At 55.7% G+C, this 16,249-nt stretch overlaps 2 protein-coding genes across 2 annotated transcripts in view; one reads left to right on the forward strand and one right to left on the reverse strand.

The window, feature by feature from the left end:
* The window catches only part of KCTD19 (potassium channel tetramerization domain containing 19), a 28,268-nt gene extending 23,007 nt beyond the window's left edge, over positions 1-5,261 (forward strand). The window contains exons 9-16 of the mRNA XM_045986951.1: positions 164-306; positions 510-593; positions 860-974; positions 1,362-1,983; positions 3,239-3,430; positions 3,608-3,762; positions 4,075-4,176; positions 5,134-5,261. Of these exons, the coding sequence (XP_045842907.1) occupies positions 164-306; positions 510-593; positions 860-974; positions 1,362-1,983; positions 3,239-3,430; positions 3,608-3,762; positions 4,075-4,176; positions 5,134-5,247 (1,527 nt within the window). The 3' untranslated portion in view covers positions 5,248-5,261. The remainder of the gene's footprint in view (positions 1-163; positions 307-509; positions 594-859; positions 975-1,361; positions 1,984-3,238; positions 3,431-3,607; positions 3,763-4,074; positions 4,177-5,133) is intronic.
* A 16-nt stretch (positions 5,262-5,277) lies between these two features.
* On the reverse strand, positions 5,278-15,367 carry PLEKHG4 (pleckstrin homology and RhoGEF domain containing G4). Its single transcript, XM_045986945.1, has 23 exons — positions 15,303-15,367; positions 14,754-15,136; positions 13,765-14,475; positions 13,519-13,614; positions 13,319-13,442; positions 13,137-13,230; positions 12,976-13,050; positions 12,781-12,897; positions 12,525-12,623; positions 12,223-12,371; positions 11,941-12,079; positions 11,732-11,848; positions 9,965-10,147; positions 9,191-9,711; positions 8,869-9,115; positions 8,136-8,225; positions 7,831-8,052; positions 7,567-7,737; positions 7,309-7,486; positions 6,768-6,884; positions 6,387-6,623; positions 6,186-6,301; positions 5,278-6,013 (listed from the first exon to the last, which is right to left on the reverse strand). Exons 3-23 carry the CDS (start codon positions 14,273-14,275, stop codon positions 6,008-6,010), a joined length of 3,609 nt encoding a protein of 1,202 aa, XP_045842901.1. The 5' UTR covers positions 14,276-14,475; positions 14,754-15,136; positions 15,303-15,367; the 3' UTR covers positions 5,278-6,007.
* Between the last annotated feature and the right edge of the window lie 882 nt (positions 15,368-16,249).

Consider the following 16,249-nt stretch of genomic DNA (forward strand, 5'->3'; position numbering starts at 1 on the left):
ACTATGGCTCCCTGTGGCCAACAAGACGGGGAGATGGAAATCCCAAAGCCTCTGTTCTAGAATGGTTGAGAAAATGAAGTAAGAGAAGACTGACCTGCCTCTTACTAAAGACCCAGCCCTTTAACTAACAGACTAACAGAGTCTGGCGTACAATCCCTTGCAGTATCCAGAACTTCTATCCAACCCGCAAAGAGTGTGCTGGATCACTTACGGGCAGACCCTGCTGGTCCACGGGGATGGCCAAATGTTCCGACACGTTCTCAACTTCCTGAGACTTGGAAAACTGTTTTTGCCATCTGAATTCAAGTAAGTGACAAATGGAAGGAAATCGTGATGAAACCCCTTCCTTCTGCAATGAAAAAATCTTGAGTTTGTAACCTTCAGGAAGGAGGCTGTATTATTTACAATATGTATGTAAACTGCTGTTCAAGGCATCAGCTCCCAAGGCTATGCCTCCATCCACACTCCCACTGCAGCTGCCCAGGCTGACGACATCTTGTCATCTGCAGGGAGTGGCCCCTATTCTGCCAGGAGGTAGAGGAATACCACATCCCATCCCTCTCAGAAGCTCTTGCCCAATGTGAGGCATACAAGTAAGGAAACTTTGATCTAGGCACCATGTTCTACAGTTTGGACCTTTATAGTCCTCTTAAGATTCCTGTCGTCGGTCCCACCTCCCCGTTCTCCTTGGGGCTAAGGGGGTGGAGGAGGCCCAGGATTGGCTAATGACCTAAGTGAAACCTTTTAAGAACCCTTCTCCACCACTGTTGAGAGTTAACTAGCCAAAGGGCAGACCTGACCAACTGGTCGATGAATTAGTAGAAACTTCTGCTCACTGACTCCCTCTTGGAGTCTGCAGGTCATGGACCCAGGAGAAAGAATCTGAAAATGAAGAAGCTTTTCCCATCAGGAGGCTCCATGTGGTGACGGAAGGGCCAGGGTCACTGGTGGAGTTCAGTAGAGATGCCAAGGAAGTAAGCCCCGGCCTTCTTTGGTTTGTTGTTGTCCTGAGAGTGCTATCAGAGGATTCAGGGGTAGGCTCGCTACCGAGGTGCATGGCAGAATTAAAGAGCAGGGCCCACATGGATTCCTAGCATGGTAACTATGTCCGAACATTGAAGGAAGCAAAGGGAAGTGTTGGCCACTTGTGGCCTAGGATGCTGATGGTATGTCCCTTTGGAATATGAGAGACCCCTGGGCTGGTACCACCCCCACTCGGGCTGAGCAGAGATCAAATGGGTGGCCTATGTGGAGGATAGGATTGATCTGGGTGAGCAAGTGAGGTCTTAGAGGCCCAGATTATTATTCTCAGGTGAAGCTTCAATGTGGAAGCCCAGAACTGCTGTATCCTCCTTCCCCAGACCACAGCCTGCATGCCCGTGGACTTCCAAGACTGCAATGACAGGATTCCATGGAACAAGGCCAAGGGGACCCTGGCCAGATCCAGCCAGACGGAGGAGTCTGAGCAGTACTCCCGGACCATCCAGGTGTCCCTGTGCCGAGGTGCCAAGAGGGCGGGCAATCCCAGCACATACTCCCACTGTCCTGGCCTATGTGCCAACCCCAGATACTGGGGGGCCCACCCTGAGAGTCCTCCCAAGAAGAAATGCACCACAGTCAACCTCACACAGAAACCTGAAACTAAAGACCCTCCTGTCACCCCCATGCAAAAACTCATTTCCCTGGTGAGGGAATGGGACATGGTCAATTGCAAACAGTGGGAATTCCAGCCACTGCCAGTCCCCCGGAACAGCTCCATGGAGGAGGCTACCCTGCAGCTCCCTTCGGGAAGTGAGGCTCCTTCCCAGCCCAGCACCTCAGCTTCCTGGAAAGGCCACTCCACAGGCTCAGAGAAGGACCTGGGCCCACTAGCAGGGGCTGGAGCCAAAGACAAGGGGCCAGAGCCAACCTTTAAGCCGTACTTCCCTGTGAAAAGAGCTCTTCCGCTAAAGGACTGGGGCAAGCAGAAGCCAAGAGAGAAAGGTGAGTCCTGTCCCATCATTGACCTAAGTCTCATTTAACAACAGAGAGGGCAAACCTTGGCCAAGATCACAGAATGAATTAGTGCCAAAGGGGGACTAGAACACTCTATTCACTGACACCAGCTCTGCCAAGCAGCAGAGATGACCAGCACACTGGCATGCCTTGTGGGGCTAAGAGCCTGCATGAAGCATATGGGAAGAGGGTGTCTGTGAAATAACAGGAGCACAAAGAAGGCTGGGGGTTGGGGAGTGAGCAGGGGAAGGAAGGAGAAGTCTTCAATGCTTGTGGAAACACAGGTCTTTGGTCTAGCTCTGGAGGCCAGGTTTCAGGTAGGGAAGTGACCAGAAATAGGGCTGAAGACATAATTAATCAGGACAGGTCTTGTAGGCCAAGTTCAGGACCTTGTACTTTATTCTGATTCTACGGGGTGTGGGCAGCCACTAAAGAATTTTAAACAAGGGAGCAAATAGTCATGTGTGCCTTTAGAGAGTTTGCTCCTGGAATAGAGGAAATGTAGCAGCAGAAGCAGGAGTGTTAGAAGCGTAAGGTCATTCTAGATCAAACAGTCTGGGCAGTTGGGGGAGGAAGTAGGGAAGGATCCAGCAAGAGAGAGGCCAGGTTTCAGGCTTGTGTGACTGCAGGAGGGTGGGTGATGACTGAGGCGGAATGGACAGAAGGAGCTGGAGAGAGGCATGTGGTGGAGCAGTGTGGAGACAACCCAGGGGAGTATGCTGAGAACTGCCATGTTGGGCTGTTTCCTCTGGTCCCTCAAAGTCTTTCTACAGTATTCTGTTGCAAAACTTCCCTTTTAAAGGCTTAGGGCCCTCCTCAGAGGTACTTCCTTGGGGCCCCCTGCCTGTGAGGCTTGAGTTGGTCTGTCAAACATACTCTTCAGAGTGGACATGTATCAAAAGCTCAAGCTCCTCTCATTTTACAGTTTTCCAACAATTTCCATTCCCCAGGTCGGGTATTATCAACTCTAGTTAATACTAGCCTTAGTTCAAGAGGAATTTGGAGAGTTCTTTGGAGTTCTGAAATGTAGGGTTGGGCTTGTAATGCTTCTACAACAATGGAGAGAGGAAGGCCAGGACAGGCCCCTACCAGCAGAGGGTGCTACTTCTGAGAAGCTGGAGACAGAAGCTGCTAGAAGGCTGCAGTGACTGACTGTGCTGGTCTGACACCAGAGAACCCTTCCCTGCTTAGTCTCCAAAGTGGCTTAAGGAGGACCCCCCCCCATCCCATGTTGTTTTCACAGAAAACCCTGGCTCTGAGCAGCCTCTGCTTGAGGCCAGTGAGGTGGATAATGCAGGGGTCATCCTCAAAGTGACCCATCCCCCTGTGGTGGGCAGCGATGGCTCCTGCATGTTCTTTGAGGACAGCATCATCTACACCACACAGATGGACAACCTCAGGCATACACCAACTACAGCCAGCCCTCAGCCCAGAGGTGAGAGACTGAAGCCATAGCTGGCCCTGTGCTTCCTTGTGGAGATGCCTGAGCCCCTACCCAGGGTACTTCAGGAAAAGTCTTCCTCAGGAGCCCTACGCCTCTCCCCTTCCTCCAGGCGGGCTCTAAGGCCTTAGCCACAGGCAAGTGTGGCCATATCCACTCTCTCCTCCACAGAGGTGGCTTTCCTGAGTTTCTCTCTATCCTGGGAAGAGATGTTTTATGCACAAAAATGTCACCGCTTCCTGACTGACATCATCCTGGATTCCATCAGGCAAAAGGACCCCAAAGCCATGACAGCCAAGGTGGTCTCCCTGACCAACCGGCTGTGGGTATGTTTGCCAGGCCCCAGACCTGGTTTCTTCTCCACCTGTCTGTCCCCCTTTCCCCACAGTAAGTGGTGCCAGGCAAAGGGAAGCAAGTCAAGGGGAACAGGTCAGGGGCCCAAGGGGGGCAAGAAGCACACAAACAGGAAGACAGGGCAGTGTCATCTGAACCAAGCCTTGACCAAGAGGAGTTTGGCATGACAGTGGCCCCTGATCCCTGTAGCTCCTATGGACCAAGGGAAGCCCTGTTCTGCATGGGAGCAAATGTATGTCAGGCAGCTGCTTCCAGCCCTGCCTGACCAGGGGCTCTTCTGGCAGACCCTGCACATCAGCCCCAAGCAGTTTGTGGTGGATTTGCTGGCCATCACCGGCTTCAAGGATGACCGGCACACCCAGGAACGCCTGTACAGCTGGGTGGAGGTGAGGGCCACCTGTACCCCACTGGGAATGCTGACCCTGTGGACACCTCAAATGGACACTGTCTTGCTGCATGAGGCCAAGCCAGCAGTGCCCAGAAGGCATGGCAGGCAGCTAACCTCTGATCCCTGGTCCCAAGGAGGGAGAAACAGTGGCTGAAATTAACCAGCCCAGAGTGATCAAAAAGCAGTATGCGGGCCACTGGTTTTTGTAGATTTCCTCCAATGGTACCAATTTTGCCTTCATTACTAACACCCCTGCCCATGCTTGGGAAGCACATCACATGAGCCCAAGTTTTTGGGGTCCTGAAGCCAGAGAAACTATTAGGAGTCAGCCCTTTTTGATGGGTGATACCAATTTCACCTACTTCGCTATATCCTCACTTTCGTACATTCCTTTCACGTATAAGCTGCTTTTAAAAGCATTCTTTACCAAAAAAAATGTTCAATAAGGTGAAAGGAATGGCCCAGGTTTGACCCAGGTTCTTTTATTTTTGTTTTTTTATTCCTTAAAATAATTTTAGAGTTTTAAGTTTTTAACATTGTAGGTGAAAAAGATTCAGCTTATTTCTCCTTAATTTGTTATTTCTGCAGTCAAGTACATTATTATAATACTCTTCACCCTAAACACACTGGTTCCCAGTTACTATTAGGCCTCTCGCTGGTCTATTGATTAGAATGGTGAAGTCAGCATCTACAGCTAGAAAATGGAAAACCAGTGGCCCGAGAAACATACATTTTTGACCCTCTGGTCATTCTGATAGCCACTCCCAGCCAGAGCCTTGTGAGAGGCCTTTGGACAGAACTGAGCCCGAGAGCATCAAAGGTCCCCACTAACAGGCCTTGCCCTATCCCTACCCCTGCTCCCAGATGGGAGGACCCTCCCCACACACACCCACAGAGCTAGCTAGGGTAGACAACCAGCCAAGAAGCAGGGGATAAAACGAGCCTTTCCTTCTAGCTCACACTGCCTTTCGCCAGGAAATATGGTCGCTGCGTGGACCTGCTCATCCAGAGGGGCCTGTCTAGGTCTGTCTCTTATTCTATCCTGGGCAAGTACTTACAAGAGGGCTAGGGTGACCAGAAATGATGCCCTCACATACCCCCACCTGCCAAGGCTCATTTTAAGAATGTGTGTCCCCATCTGAGGGTGTATCAGTCTATTTTTATTATAAATAAAGAGTAATTTACAAGTCAACGGCCTGGACTCTCTGAGACATCAAAGACCTAACAACCAGTAAAATAATTTTAGATAACACTCTAACTGAAAGCTATTCAAAAGATGTGGAGTCATTATAACCAAACTGACCCAGGAAAGAAGAGCTGGGCATGGGCAGCCAGGGCAGTCAATGGTTAAGGGCATAGCAGCTGTGGCCTTGCCCCTAAGTTTGAGAAGGTTGGCTTTGAGACCAGGAGTTAGGAAGCAACTGCTGGGAACCCACCTATGTTCCTCCTGAGGGTCGGGGCAGTCCAGTCGCTGCCCAGAGCCACTTGGTGCCTCACCAGCCTAGAGCAGGGAAACACCCACACTCTACTCTAGCCTAATCCTAACTTGTAACTGGGATGGGAACTGCAGAAGGAACAGAAGAAGGGGACGTGGGGCCAGAAGCTCAGGATCAGGGTAGTCACTCGGGCTTTGTGGCCAGGCTCCCTAGGAGAGGTCCCTGCCAGTCTGCCAGTGGGCACAGACATCAGAAAGAGTAGTCCACAGGACAGTGCATGTGGGCTGGAGGTGGCCCAGGTGGCGACCACACTCTGGTCACAGCAGATCCTGAGAGAGGTGATGTTTCTTGGGCAAAAGCTGCTGGATCCACTGCCTGCCTTCCAGCCCGGGCTCAGACCTGTAGTTGACAAGCTGGGCATGACTGCCTGTTTCCTCAACTCAGGGTCCAGCAGGGATGCCTGGGGTATGGCCCTGACCCACCCGCCCACCCACCCCCCCATCCCACCTAAAGGAAAGGCAGCCATAGGTCTGGGCTGGGGCTGGTAGATACAGGACAAAATGGTACTCACACAGGACAAGTCCTCAAGACCCCTGCCCAGAGCCTGCCCTGACACACAGCTGCTGTCAGACCCACTGGATCCACTGGCTGATGGGCACTGGGATGAGACCTCTGAGTCCTCAGGAGCTAGGGAGGAGGAAGGTTAGCTGTCAGCAAGGGAGAGCCAGACCCTGAACGATACCATCCCGCTTCTGGCTAAGCCCAGACCTACTCAAAGACAGCAGACTGCCCAGCTCCACTTCGGCCTCCAGAGCTGCTTCCTCCGGGAAGCTGGCAGAATACAGGGGCCACCGGAGTCCCAGAAGAGCCGGGTCTCTGTACAGGTGCAGGTTGAGGGACCCCAGTACAGAGCAAGAGGCAGGGTCTCCAGAAAGGGAACTCAAGGTCCCCAGGTAGGGGCTGTCACAGTCAAACGGGGCCACAGCAATAGAGGCCCGAGAGCGAACTTCTGCATAAGAGAGAAGGTCAGGTTGGGACAGACCAGAGCCTACCTGGGCCAGGGTCCTGAAGGGAGCACAGGCAAGGGCTGACAAAGGTCCATGTTGCCTCCCACGCAGCCTTCCTCCCACACCCCCGCCAGGCTTCCCACTACCTCGGCACTTCAGGACATAGTTGACAGTGCGGTCGCTGATAGCTTCCTTGCTGGGGGCGATGTCCCGGAAGGCCTTGCTCCCCACACCCATGGACACCATCTCAGCCATGCGCACCTCTGGGTGGAGAGGGGGCATAGGTGAGGGCTCTCTGGACATCAGCCTTGCCCTTGGCCTCTGTCTACCCACTCCCTTGAGTAAGTCCTTCCCGTACATCCATACCCTGCAGATTAGCTATCCTGTGCACAGAGCCTTTCTTGGTGCCATGCTCTCCTCCCAACAATCCTGGGGGCAGGTGTCATAATTTCCCTTTTAAATATAAGGCTTCTGATACTCAGAGAGATTAATACTGTGTCCTCTAATCAGGTACAGTGATAGCAGGACTGCCTGACTTTGAAGTTCTTTCCCCTACACTGGCTGCTGCTGCTGGACCTCCCTACTCCCAAGCATTTCCAGGCCCCTAGGCCCTGCCTGGGCCCCTGTGGGACACTGTAAGCTGTCCAGAGAGGGGACCTTATATTGAAGTAGGGGGCAGGGACACACCCTTGTTGTGGATGGCCTGCCTCCAGAGAAGACGAGAAATGTCAGCTGTCCAAGCCTGCTTGGTGGCCAAGCTGGCAGCCTGCAGCACAAAGGTGTCCCTGGCCTTGCGACGGCGGAACCAGATCTCAAACCGTAGGTTGCTCTCCCCACAGCACTCTGTGAGGCCCAGGTCTGCCATCTGCGCGGTCAGGAGAGAGGCTTGGTGAGGCACTGGGGGAGGAGGGGCCGGGGAGCACGGGAGCGGTCGGGTGGGCCTACCTTGAAGGAACGCTTGTAGGCAAATGTGTCCGTGCCTGTGGGTCCTCGGCGAGGCTTGCTGAAGAGCAGCAGCTCCTCAAAGAGAAAAACGCGGCGCAAGGACTTACGGCGCCCAGTGCGCACCATGAACTCATCCTGTCGTACCAGCTGCCCCTGTTCCTTGAGGTTAACCTGCCAAGATGGTGCCCAGTGAGTGCCCAGCCTCTGCCGCCCCCTCCCCTCCATACCCACTGCATCTGCCCACCACAGCCTGGCATGACTCACATCACAGCCCTGAATGGCATCCATGGCCAGCAGGTCATTGCCGTGTCGCAGCTGGAAGCGCACGAGGCTCTGGGCGGCCCGAAGGGCACTCAGCTCCTGCACGGCGCCCCCGCAGGCCCGTGCCAGCTCCTGAAGCAGCAGCGCATACTTGCTCATGCGCTGGATGGGCTTCAGCAGGTAGGAGGCCAGGTCCAGGTGGTCCCCCAGCATTTGCTGCTTGTCCTGCCGGGTGCATGGAAGACCATTAGGTGGCTTTGGGGTGCTTCCTCCAGCCCCTCCTCCCGTACAGTCTCAGGCACATCTACCTTGAAGAAGGTGTGACCAAAACTGGTCATCAGGGCATCGGAGCGAGGTTTATTCTTGCTGTAGAGCGCGTACATCCCAAACTGCACCCTCTGTGAGGACACACAGTTCAGCCTGCTGAGTGCAAGGGGGCCAGCTCCCAAAGTCTGGCCCCCATGGGCCAGATGCCCTCAAAATGCCAACAAACAGCTCCCAGGGAAGCCTCCCCCGATCCAATCCGCCTGGCCTTGAATGAGGGGTAATGTGGCAAGAACAGGCACTGTGCAGAGTGGCGCTTGCCCACAGGGCCTTTGCTCCTCCCACTGCTCTGGGAACACCACTCCGGGACCCCTCACCTCAGACTACCCCTTCTCTTGCTCACTACACTTGGCTGCTTTGACTGGTCTCTTCCTTTAACCTTAATCTTTCCTCTGGATGGAACACTCCAACTCTAGCCCTGCCCCCTGGCCCCAGCTTAAACATCAGTTCCTTAAAGAGGCCTCTAACTGCCCCACCACTAATTCACTATCATCGATCTATCCTGATTATTTTCCTCCTAGCTCCACCTATAATCTGGAATTCTCTTTACTTTTATGTCTCTTCTACTAAAATATGAGCATCCAGAGGGACAGGGACCCTGCTGGTCTTGCTCACAGCTGTACCCATCACAGAGCCTGGAACCAAGCATGTACCCAGGTGCCCTTTGTTGAGTGTGACAGAATCAGCTAGGGGCCATGTGGCCTGTGGGAGGCTTACGTGGCGCAGGAAGGCATAGGCTACTCGAGATGGGTGCTGGGTACAGGCCTCCAGTTCACGCAGGAAGAAATGACAGTGGAAGTCCCGCAGCTTCTCCAGGTTGCCAAAGAGGTGGGCGCGCTGGCCACGGAGGCCCTGGGGCACATCGGGACGCTCCAGCTCCGGGAAGTAGTTCTCCATGGTGTAGTCAAGAGCACGGACATACTCCCGCTCCGTAGCCACCATCTCCGCCAGCACCAGCTGGAGCCTACCAGAGAGGTGGAATCAGGATTCAAGACCTCTCTCCTCCCACTGCCCTCCCTGCCCTGCCCACTGGCTGCACCTGCTGGGGCTCCTGGGGTCAGAGCTGCTTGGCAGAGGCATGGGAGGGGATGACCCTGGCCGGTCACCCCCTCCAGCCTCTGGTCTATGGCAGGTAGCCGCAGTGGCCACATGGTGGCAGTGGTGGGCAGGCTCTCTGAGACTCTGCCCCAAATTCTGATCAAGGCTATGTGCCTTCCTCAGGGGAGGGATAGCAGATACAGGTGGGATGCGTCTGACACACAGGCTGGCTGTGCTGCCCGTCGTGGTTGTGGTCGTGGTCAGTGGTGGCTTCAGTGCGGCCTCTAGCTTCTGGTCCAGCGCTAGCCAAGTGTCCTGGCATCGTGCCCAGGCCCAGCGGCACTCCTGGCGAATGCTCTCAGAGCCCAACCCTGTGGCCAGAGCCCACATTTTTCGGAAGTGGGCAGGAGGCAAGTCAGGATGCTTGGTCCAATGCAACTGCAGCCGTTGCAGCACGACCCCGGGGTGCTCCTGCTCCAGCTCTGCCAATACCTGCTGCCCGGCCTCAGCCCAGGTCAAGGCCTGTAACACCAAGCCCGGAGAGGCAGTGAAGGTGGAACCCACCAAGACCACCAAGCCTTCCCTTCAACCCACTCTCCATTCCCACAGGATCATGACTCGGGCCATATCCCCCCAGTGGTTGGATTTTGGGGTCAACCTGAAGACAAGGAGAGAAACAGAATGTCCTGAAAGAGCCCAGGCTGTGCTGGGGTTAGGCAGCCGCCCCTCCATTCTCACTGACCACCTGGAGCCAAGGTCAGGACACCTTACCTACCTGCTTGAAAAAATGGGAGAGCTTCTCAGCATCTGCCAGCTGCTGCCGCCGCTGGGCCAAAGCCTTGGAGAAGTCAGTCAGTTGGGCTTGCAGGGCCAGAAAGCGGGCCCCAATGGGGCCCAGCTCAGCAGCCTCCCAGCCAGCCAGTGGCTGTAGAAACTTCTCCCCTTGCCTGACCTGCTCCTGGAGACAGAGACTGGGCTCAGTGATCTGGGCCTGGTGGTCTAGCCCAAAACAGTCCTTTCCACAGACATCTGTATATATCATTGTCAAGTCTCTTCTATGACTGAAGACCTTCCCTTGCCCACCACCCCCAAACTCCCCTCTGTCTCTGTGCCCCTCTCCACAGCCAAACTTCCTGGAGAGGTTGTTATCCTTGGTATCACTGCTTCTTCACCCTGTCAACCTAATGCAACCTCATTGCCACCTCCATCCCCAGCCCTCCTCAGGCCTCATCTGACCACCGCTCAGCAGCCTCTAGTCCTCTCTCTGCTAGCTCCCCAACAACTCTCCACTCACCTGACTCTCCTCATCCTTCTCTGGTGGTTCCTCCTCCTGCTCCCCATCCCTCACCTGGGCCATTAAACACTGATGCTCCTGAACACAGTCCACACTCTCTCGCCTCAGGCAATCTTGTGTGACCAACTTCAAATGTCATCCACACATCCACATCCACCAAGTGACCCTCTACACCCTGTTCTCTGAGTTCCAGGCCAATCCCCATGGGCTTCATTCCCTCATGGCCATCTCCAAAGCACACCCAATGTCCTTGTCTCCCAGCCCCTCTCTCAGGGAATGGCACTCATTCACCCCTGCAACTCCCCTCTCCTTCTTACTATGTATCCACCATCAAATCCCAGCAATTTCCCAAATCAATCTCCTCTGCCACCATCTGGCCAGGGAAAGCATCACTCCCAGTGGGCCACTGCAACTGCATGTGTGGACTCTACACAGACATCATTCACATCACTGTCTACTCAGAAACTAAGATGATAATCTGAGAATGTGGATCTCGTTATGTGACCTTCCCACTTAGATTTTACACTGCGACAGGGCCCAGAAACTTGGCCACTACTTTTCCAGCCTCAGTTTACCTCATCTCACTCCATTCTCTCTCCCTTTTCTGCACTGCATTTCAACCTCACTGTCCTGCTTATGGTTTCTCCAGCAACCCATGCTCCCTCCTGCCACAGAATCTTTGCACATGCTGTTTGCTCCCTCAGCCTGGAATGTCTCTTAACCCCAACCCCTCTCCCTCCTGATTAACCCAGATCTATTTTTCAGCTTTCAGTTCAAAAGTCCTTATCTCAAGGGGCGCCTGGGTGGCTCAGAGGGTTGAGCCTCTGCCTTTGGCTCGGGTCATGGTCTCGGGGTCCTGAGATCGAGCCCTGCGTTGGGCTGCTTGGCAGGGAGCCTGCTTCCCCCTCTCTCTCTCTGCCTGCCTCTCTGCCTACTTGTGCTCTCTCTCTCTGTCAAATAAATAAATAAAATTTTTAAAAAGTCCTTATCTCAAGCTAGCCCAACGCCCCTTGTGGGTGAGGTCTTTATTAATATACTCAGGTAGAACCACCTGCATTACTTCTCTCCAGAGCTTCTGCCTGTTTACAAACACATACATGACTTTGAACCTGTGATTACAGATCATATTCTCTACTTAACTATAAATTCCAAGAGAGAAAAGAATAGATGTGCCTTCACTCACCCTGCACTCCCTGTCCCCAGCAAAGTGACCCAATACTTATGGAATAAACAGGTGACCAAACTCACCTGGGCAACCTGGTCCAAGTCCTGAAAAGGACCTTGGGCCTGGAGCAGCATGTCCAGGGAGGGCTCCCTTAGCTCCTCAAGTGCTGGCCAGCCCACCTGCTGCAGCCACACTTCAATCTGGAGGGGGACAAGCAGGGAAAGGAATGCTGCTGTGGGGTGGAGGTCATGCTTGAGATGAGAGGGCGGGCCCATCTGGGCAGAGTTCCCACCTGGTGCAGTCCACCCTGCTGGGCCTCCAGAGTCTGGACCAACTCTAGTGCCTGTACCCGCCGGTTACTCTGGAGGGTCAGTTGGTGCAGCAGTCCATCTACACGGCCATAGAGTTCATCAGCCTCATCCACTGCTGGCCTGGTACAGGGTACATGGTCTTAGGGCTCTTAGTTACCCTGTTCCACTCCACCCTGTCCTGGGACCACAATCCTGGCTGGTTCTGAGCCAGCATAGGATGTGGTGAGCTGGGGGCAAGATCTGGAACCTGAGTTTGCATCTACCTGTAGTCTGGGCTCAGGGCCACCTCTGGGACTTCTTGCTTCAGCCATGCCAGCTCCAAACTCCCCTGGCCTTGTAGCCACGTTAGCCGTGGTGAGTCTAGCACGTGCTGCATCAGGACCCGTGCCTGCCGTAACAGCCGACCAACTTCCTGTGATTTAAGGCAATAGGTAGTGGAGGTGGGCATGGGAGAAAATGAGGGAGACAAGGAGCATTTGGAAAGGTGTCGGGACTTTCAGCGGGCGGAAAAGCCTTGGCCTACCGCCGCCTACCATCCAGTTTGGAAAGGTGTCGGAACACTCACCCCAGGCTCCATTGGCCGGGGCACAGCCTTCATGCTCTCGATGGCCCCCTGGAGCAGGGCACAAACCACCTGGCAGCTCCGCAGTAGGGCTTCCAGACGCTGTGAGCAGGGGCAGGTATAACCAGAGTAGTGCAGTGCTGGTCCCCCGCATTCTGGATCCTGGGCCAGCTTTGCACCGCTGAAGCCAACCCCAAAGAGGCCCCTCTGCTGGCCAGGCTGCCTGCCACCCACCCTACGCCCCACGCACTGCACTGACCATCCGGAAGTCCAGCCAGGCCTGGTGGCAGTAAGGCAGGCCTCCTCCCATTGAAGCTGGCAACCCGGAGGTGGAGACGTGATTCAGGAGGCTCTGATGAGAAGGCAGCTGCTGCAGCTGCCAGAAAAGAAAGTGGCGACAGAGGCCTAGTGGAGAAAGAGCCCATCTCCACCCCTGGCCAAAATGGCTCAGTACCTGCAGCCTGGAAGGCACGTCCTCTGGCATCTTTCCCAGTAGCAGCACCTGGTACACTGACCCTGGAGCTGCCTCCTGCAAGGCATTTGAGTTCAACCATGTTCCCAACCCTACACAAAAGGAATGACTGAAGGCAGCGGAAGCTACAATCCTGTACTCACCTGCAGTTGGCTGAGCCCCCAGAAGAGAGAAGAGCTTGGGGAACAAACTTGGGCATCCACCAGCACGGTCAGACCCATGGCCTGTACTTCGGGCCTAAAAGAGAGGTTTCAGTTCAGTATCTAATTCCCCAAACTTGCCATCTCCCAGCTCAGCTCCACCCCCTCAAACTTCCTCCCCCAACCTGGGGATGCTGCGCAGATAGAGCAGGAGACGGATGAGTTCATGGTTACTGCACTTGGGGTGAAGCCAGGCAGGGCTATGGGCACAGAGAAGCAGCACTGCCCGGCCTTCTACATCCCGAGTCCCTGTGGGGAGAAGACAGTGAACACCTGCCCAATCAAGTCACCCCCCCTGCCCCCACCTCCAGTCTTTCCCAACTACCTGGCAGAGTAGCCATGCCACTGGCCAGCAGCTCCCAGGCCAGGTCTTGAGCCAGGAGATAATCAGCAGGCTTAGGGAGGCTAGATCCACTGGGGTCTTCGGAAGGAAAATGGCTTGGGTCTGCATTGGGCCACCCACCCAGAGACCCCCTCAGACCTGGGCTCCAGCTGGAGTAGGGTGAGAGCCCTCCACACCTTCAGGAACCCCCACTCCCTTCCAAGACCTCGTTGGCCCTGCCTCCCTTACCTGCCTCCAGTAGCTCTGATGACATCTGAGATAATGGGCCTCCAGGGTCCACAGGATCACTGTCCAAGCCCTCAGGACCCAGGCAGGCTGGCATTAATCTGCTTGGAACTTGGTCCCTTGCCAAGCCTCCCCCTTTGCTATCACTCTCACCCTGTGCGAGGCTGAGGTGGGAGGACATTGGGCACAGGAGGCTCTCCACTCCAGGGGGCTTTGGTCCCTCTAACTGGAGTGAGGAACCCCCTAATGGGCAACCCTGGCCATCCCCCGACCCATCTACAGCCATCTGTCCTGGGGGTGACTGAGGCTCCCCAGGCAGGGGGCTGCCCTGTAGCCCTTCTCCCTGGGCTGTCCCTACTGTTGGTCTCAGAGGATTGGGGTCCTTAACCTGCATGGGGGGAACAGGTTCCCCTTCATCCCAGGCATCCCGGAAGCTGCACACTGCAAACCTCCAGTCAGTGGCATGACCCTGGGAGTCCGGGGACTCATCCCCAACCGCCGGTGGCCCTTCCATCACCCCCTCCTTAAGAATGGGCCTGCTCAGAGCAAGTAAGAGGGGTTTGGGCCCTCAGTGTGAGGCTTCTGCTCATCCAGGGAATGGGGTGGTGATGGTCGGGGTACAGCTCAGTGGGTGAGACAGGCAGAAGGCACTAGACCAGAGGAGGGGCTGGTCCTGGTGCCCAGAGGGAGCACAGACGCAGCGGCAGTTCAGACCTGAAGAGAGGGGAGAACAACAGGGGTCAGTCCCCACGCGACCGCGCTCACGTGGGCCTCAGCCATGAGGGCCCCCACGCTTGGACGCGCACTCCCACCACGCTTTGCCGGTCTACGCTGATGGGCCGCCGCCATTGCGAGGAAGCCGTGCTGCCTAGTGCCGACACCAGCCCAACTGGGCCTTGTCTCCCCACGAGACTCCACACCCCACCCCGAGCCCGCCCGCCTCACTCACGTCCCCGGGACGCGGAATCGCGTACCCCAGCCCTCGAACCTACCGCTCCGCCGTCGACGGCGGGTACAGCGCGCCGCCCGGCGTCCACGGGCGCCGCCTCCTGGCCGCGGGGAGGGAACGCAGGGCGGCAGAGGACGCGGCGCCGCGCCGCCCCCTGGGGGCCGGAGGACGGAGCTGCATCTCACCCCAGGCCCGACGGCAGCCGCCCGGACCCCCAGGAAAGCGCGGAGGGGCCGGCCCTTGCAGCGCCCCTTGCCAGCCGCCGTCCCACCCCAACCCTCGGGGCCAGGCGGCTCCGCTCCACTCCCACCCTCAGGGCCCCCTTACTTTGACTTGGCTTCTCTGTCGCCCGGAAGGGGCAGAGACTACCAGCAGTTTTGCTGTGCCCACTCCCCGGGCCTGCCTGGGAGCGCCGGAAGCTGCCCCCTGCTGGGGAAGGCGGTGTTAAGTGCCCGAGGTGAGTGATCCGGTGGGCGGCGGGGGGGGGGGGGGGGGGGGGGGGGCAGTGGGGCACTCCGGGGTCCCGGAGACGGGGTTGGTGAGATTTCTGCTCTTGAATGCACGCAGTATGGGGTGGGGGGGACTACCTCACCCTCTCTCCTCAAAACTGGGAGCATTCACTCCTGACGGGAGAAGAAAAGTGTGAGCCCAGGGTCTCAGGAGGTCCCTAGAAAGAGAAACTCTCTAAGCCCAAACCAGCTGCTTGGGCTACTAGAAACCAATAGGGGTATCTTCGTGGAGGGTAGGAAGAAGGCACCCCTCCCTTGCAGCGCTCAATCTTCCTTCCAGGCAGGGGCACTAAGAGGCAGGTTGTTTAATTCCATGCCTGGCTGGGGACTGCTGTCTGGGCTGGAGGGAGGGAGGGAGCCTGGAGGCCTCTGGGGTAGGAGCTGACTCAGGCCTACCAGAATCTACCAGGCCCAGACCCTCCACTCTGGTGCGTTCCTGGGCATTTTCACCTACCACCCCTCCCCACAAAGTCCCGTCAAGGAGGCTGGGACTGAGGTCAGGGTCCTGGAACCAGAGACACTAACCCAGGCCTGCTCCTTCACTTACCTGCTGGGTGAGCTCCAACAACTCAGTTCCCTTTAAGCCTCAATTTACTCACCTGTTTAAAAAAAAAAAAAAAAAAGGAAAGAAAGAAAAGAAAGTAAGTCATTCCTTTTTTTTTTTTTTTTTCCTGGGGTTGTCGATAGGAGTAGGGAAGACCCCATGTGTTAGATGTTCCGTCGCTGTCAGCATCTGGGCTGTGTTCATGCCCACCCCATCATTTCACCGTCAGTCAGGGCATCCTGAACTGGTGAAAGTTACCTGGAGAGTTGACCTGTGAGATCCCTCCCAGCTCTGAGGTGTGAGGTGCCTTTAGGGCATGTGTGCCTGGCTTGACACTCTCCAAAATTTGTGGGAAGACTGTCAGAAGATAGGCTATGTAGCCAGAGGAAGGCACGATGCCCCACAACATGCTCAGGCCCTTGGTTCCTGGGTGGGGAGGGGGCAGTTGGTATTATGGCTTCCTTGGCTCTAAAGCAGGCACCTCCT

This window comes from Meles meles, chromosome 19, assembly GCF_922984935.1.
Source record: "Meles meles chromosome 19, mMelMel3.1 paternal haplotype, whole genome shotgun sequence".
Lineage (NCBI taxonomy): Eukaryota > Metazoa > Chordata > Mammalia > Carnivora > Mustelidae > Meles > Meles meles.

Bases quoted from the DNA above. Each gene is read 5' to 3' on its own strand.
- PLEKHG4 (XM_045986945.1), bottom strand. From the start codon at position 14,275: ATGGAAGGGCCACCGGCGGTTGGGGATGAGTCCCCGGACTCCCAGGGT. The intron at 13,231-13,318 runs GTTGGGGGAGGA...CCTCTCTTTTAG, and splicing joins TATCTGCGCAGCATCCCCAG to GCCCGAAGTACAGGCCATGG. The intron at 7,738-7,830 runs GTGAGTCATGCC...CCATCTTGGCAG, and splicing joins ATGCCATTCAGGGCTGTGAT to GTTAACCTCAAGGAACAGGG.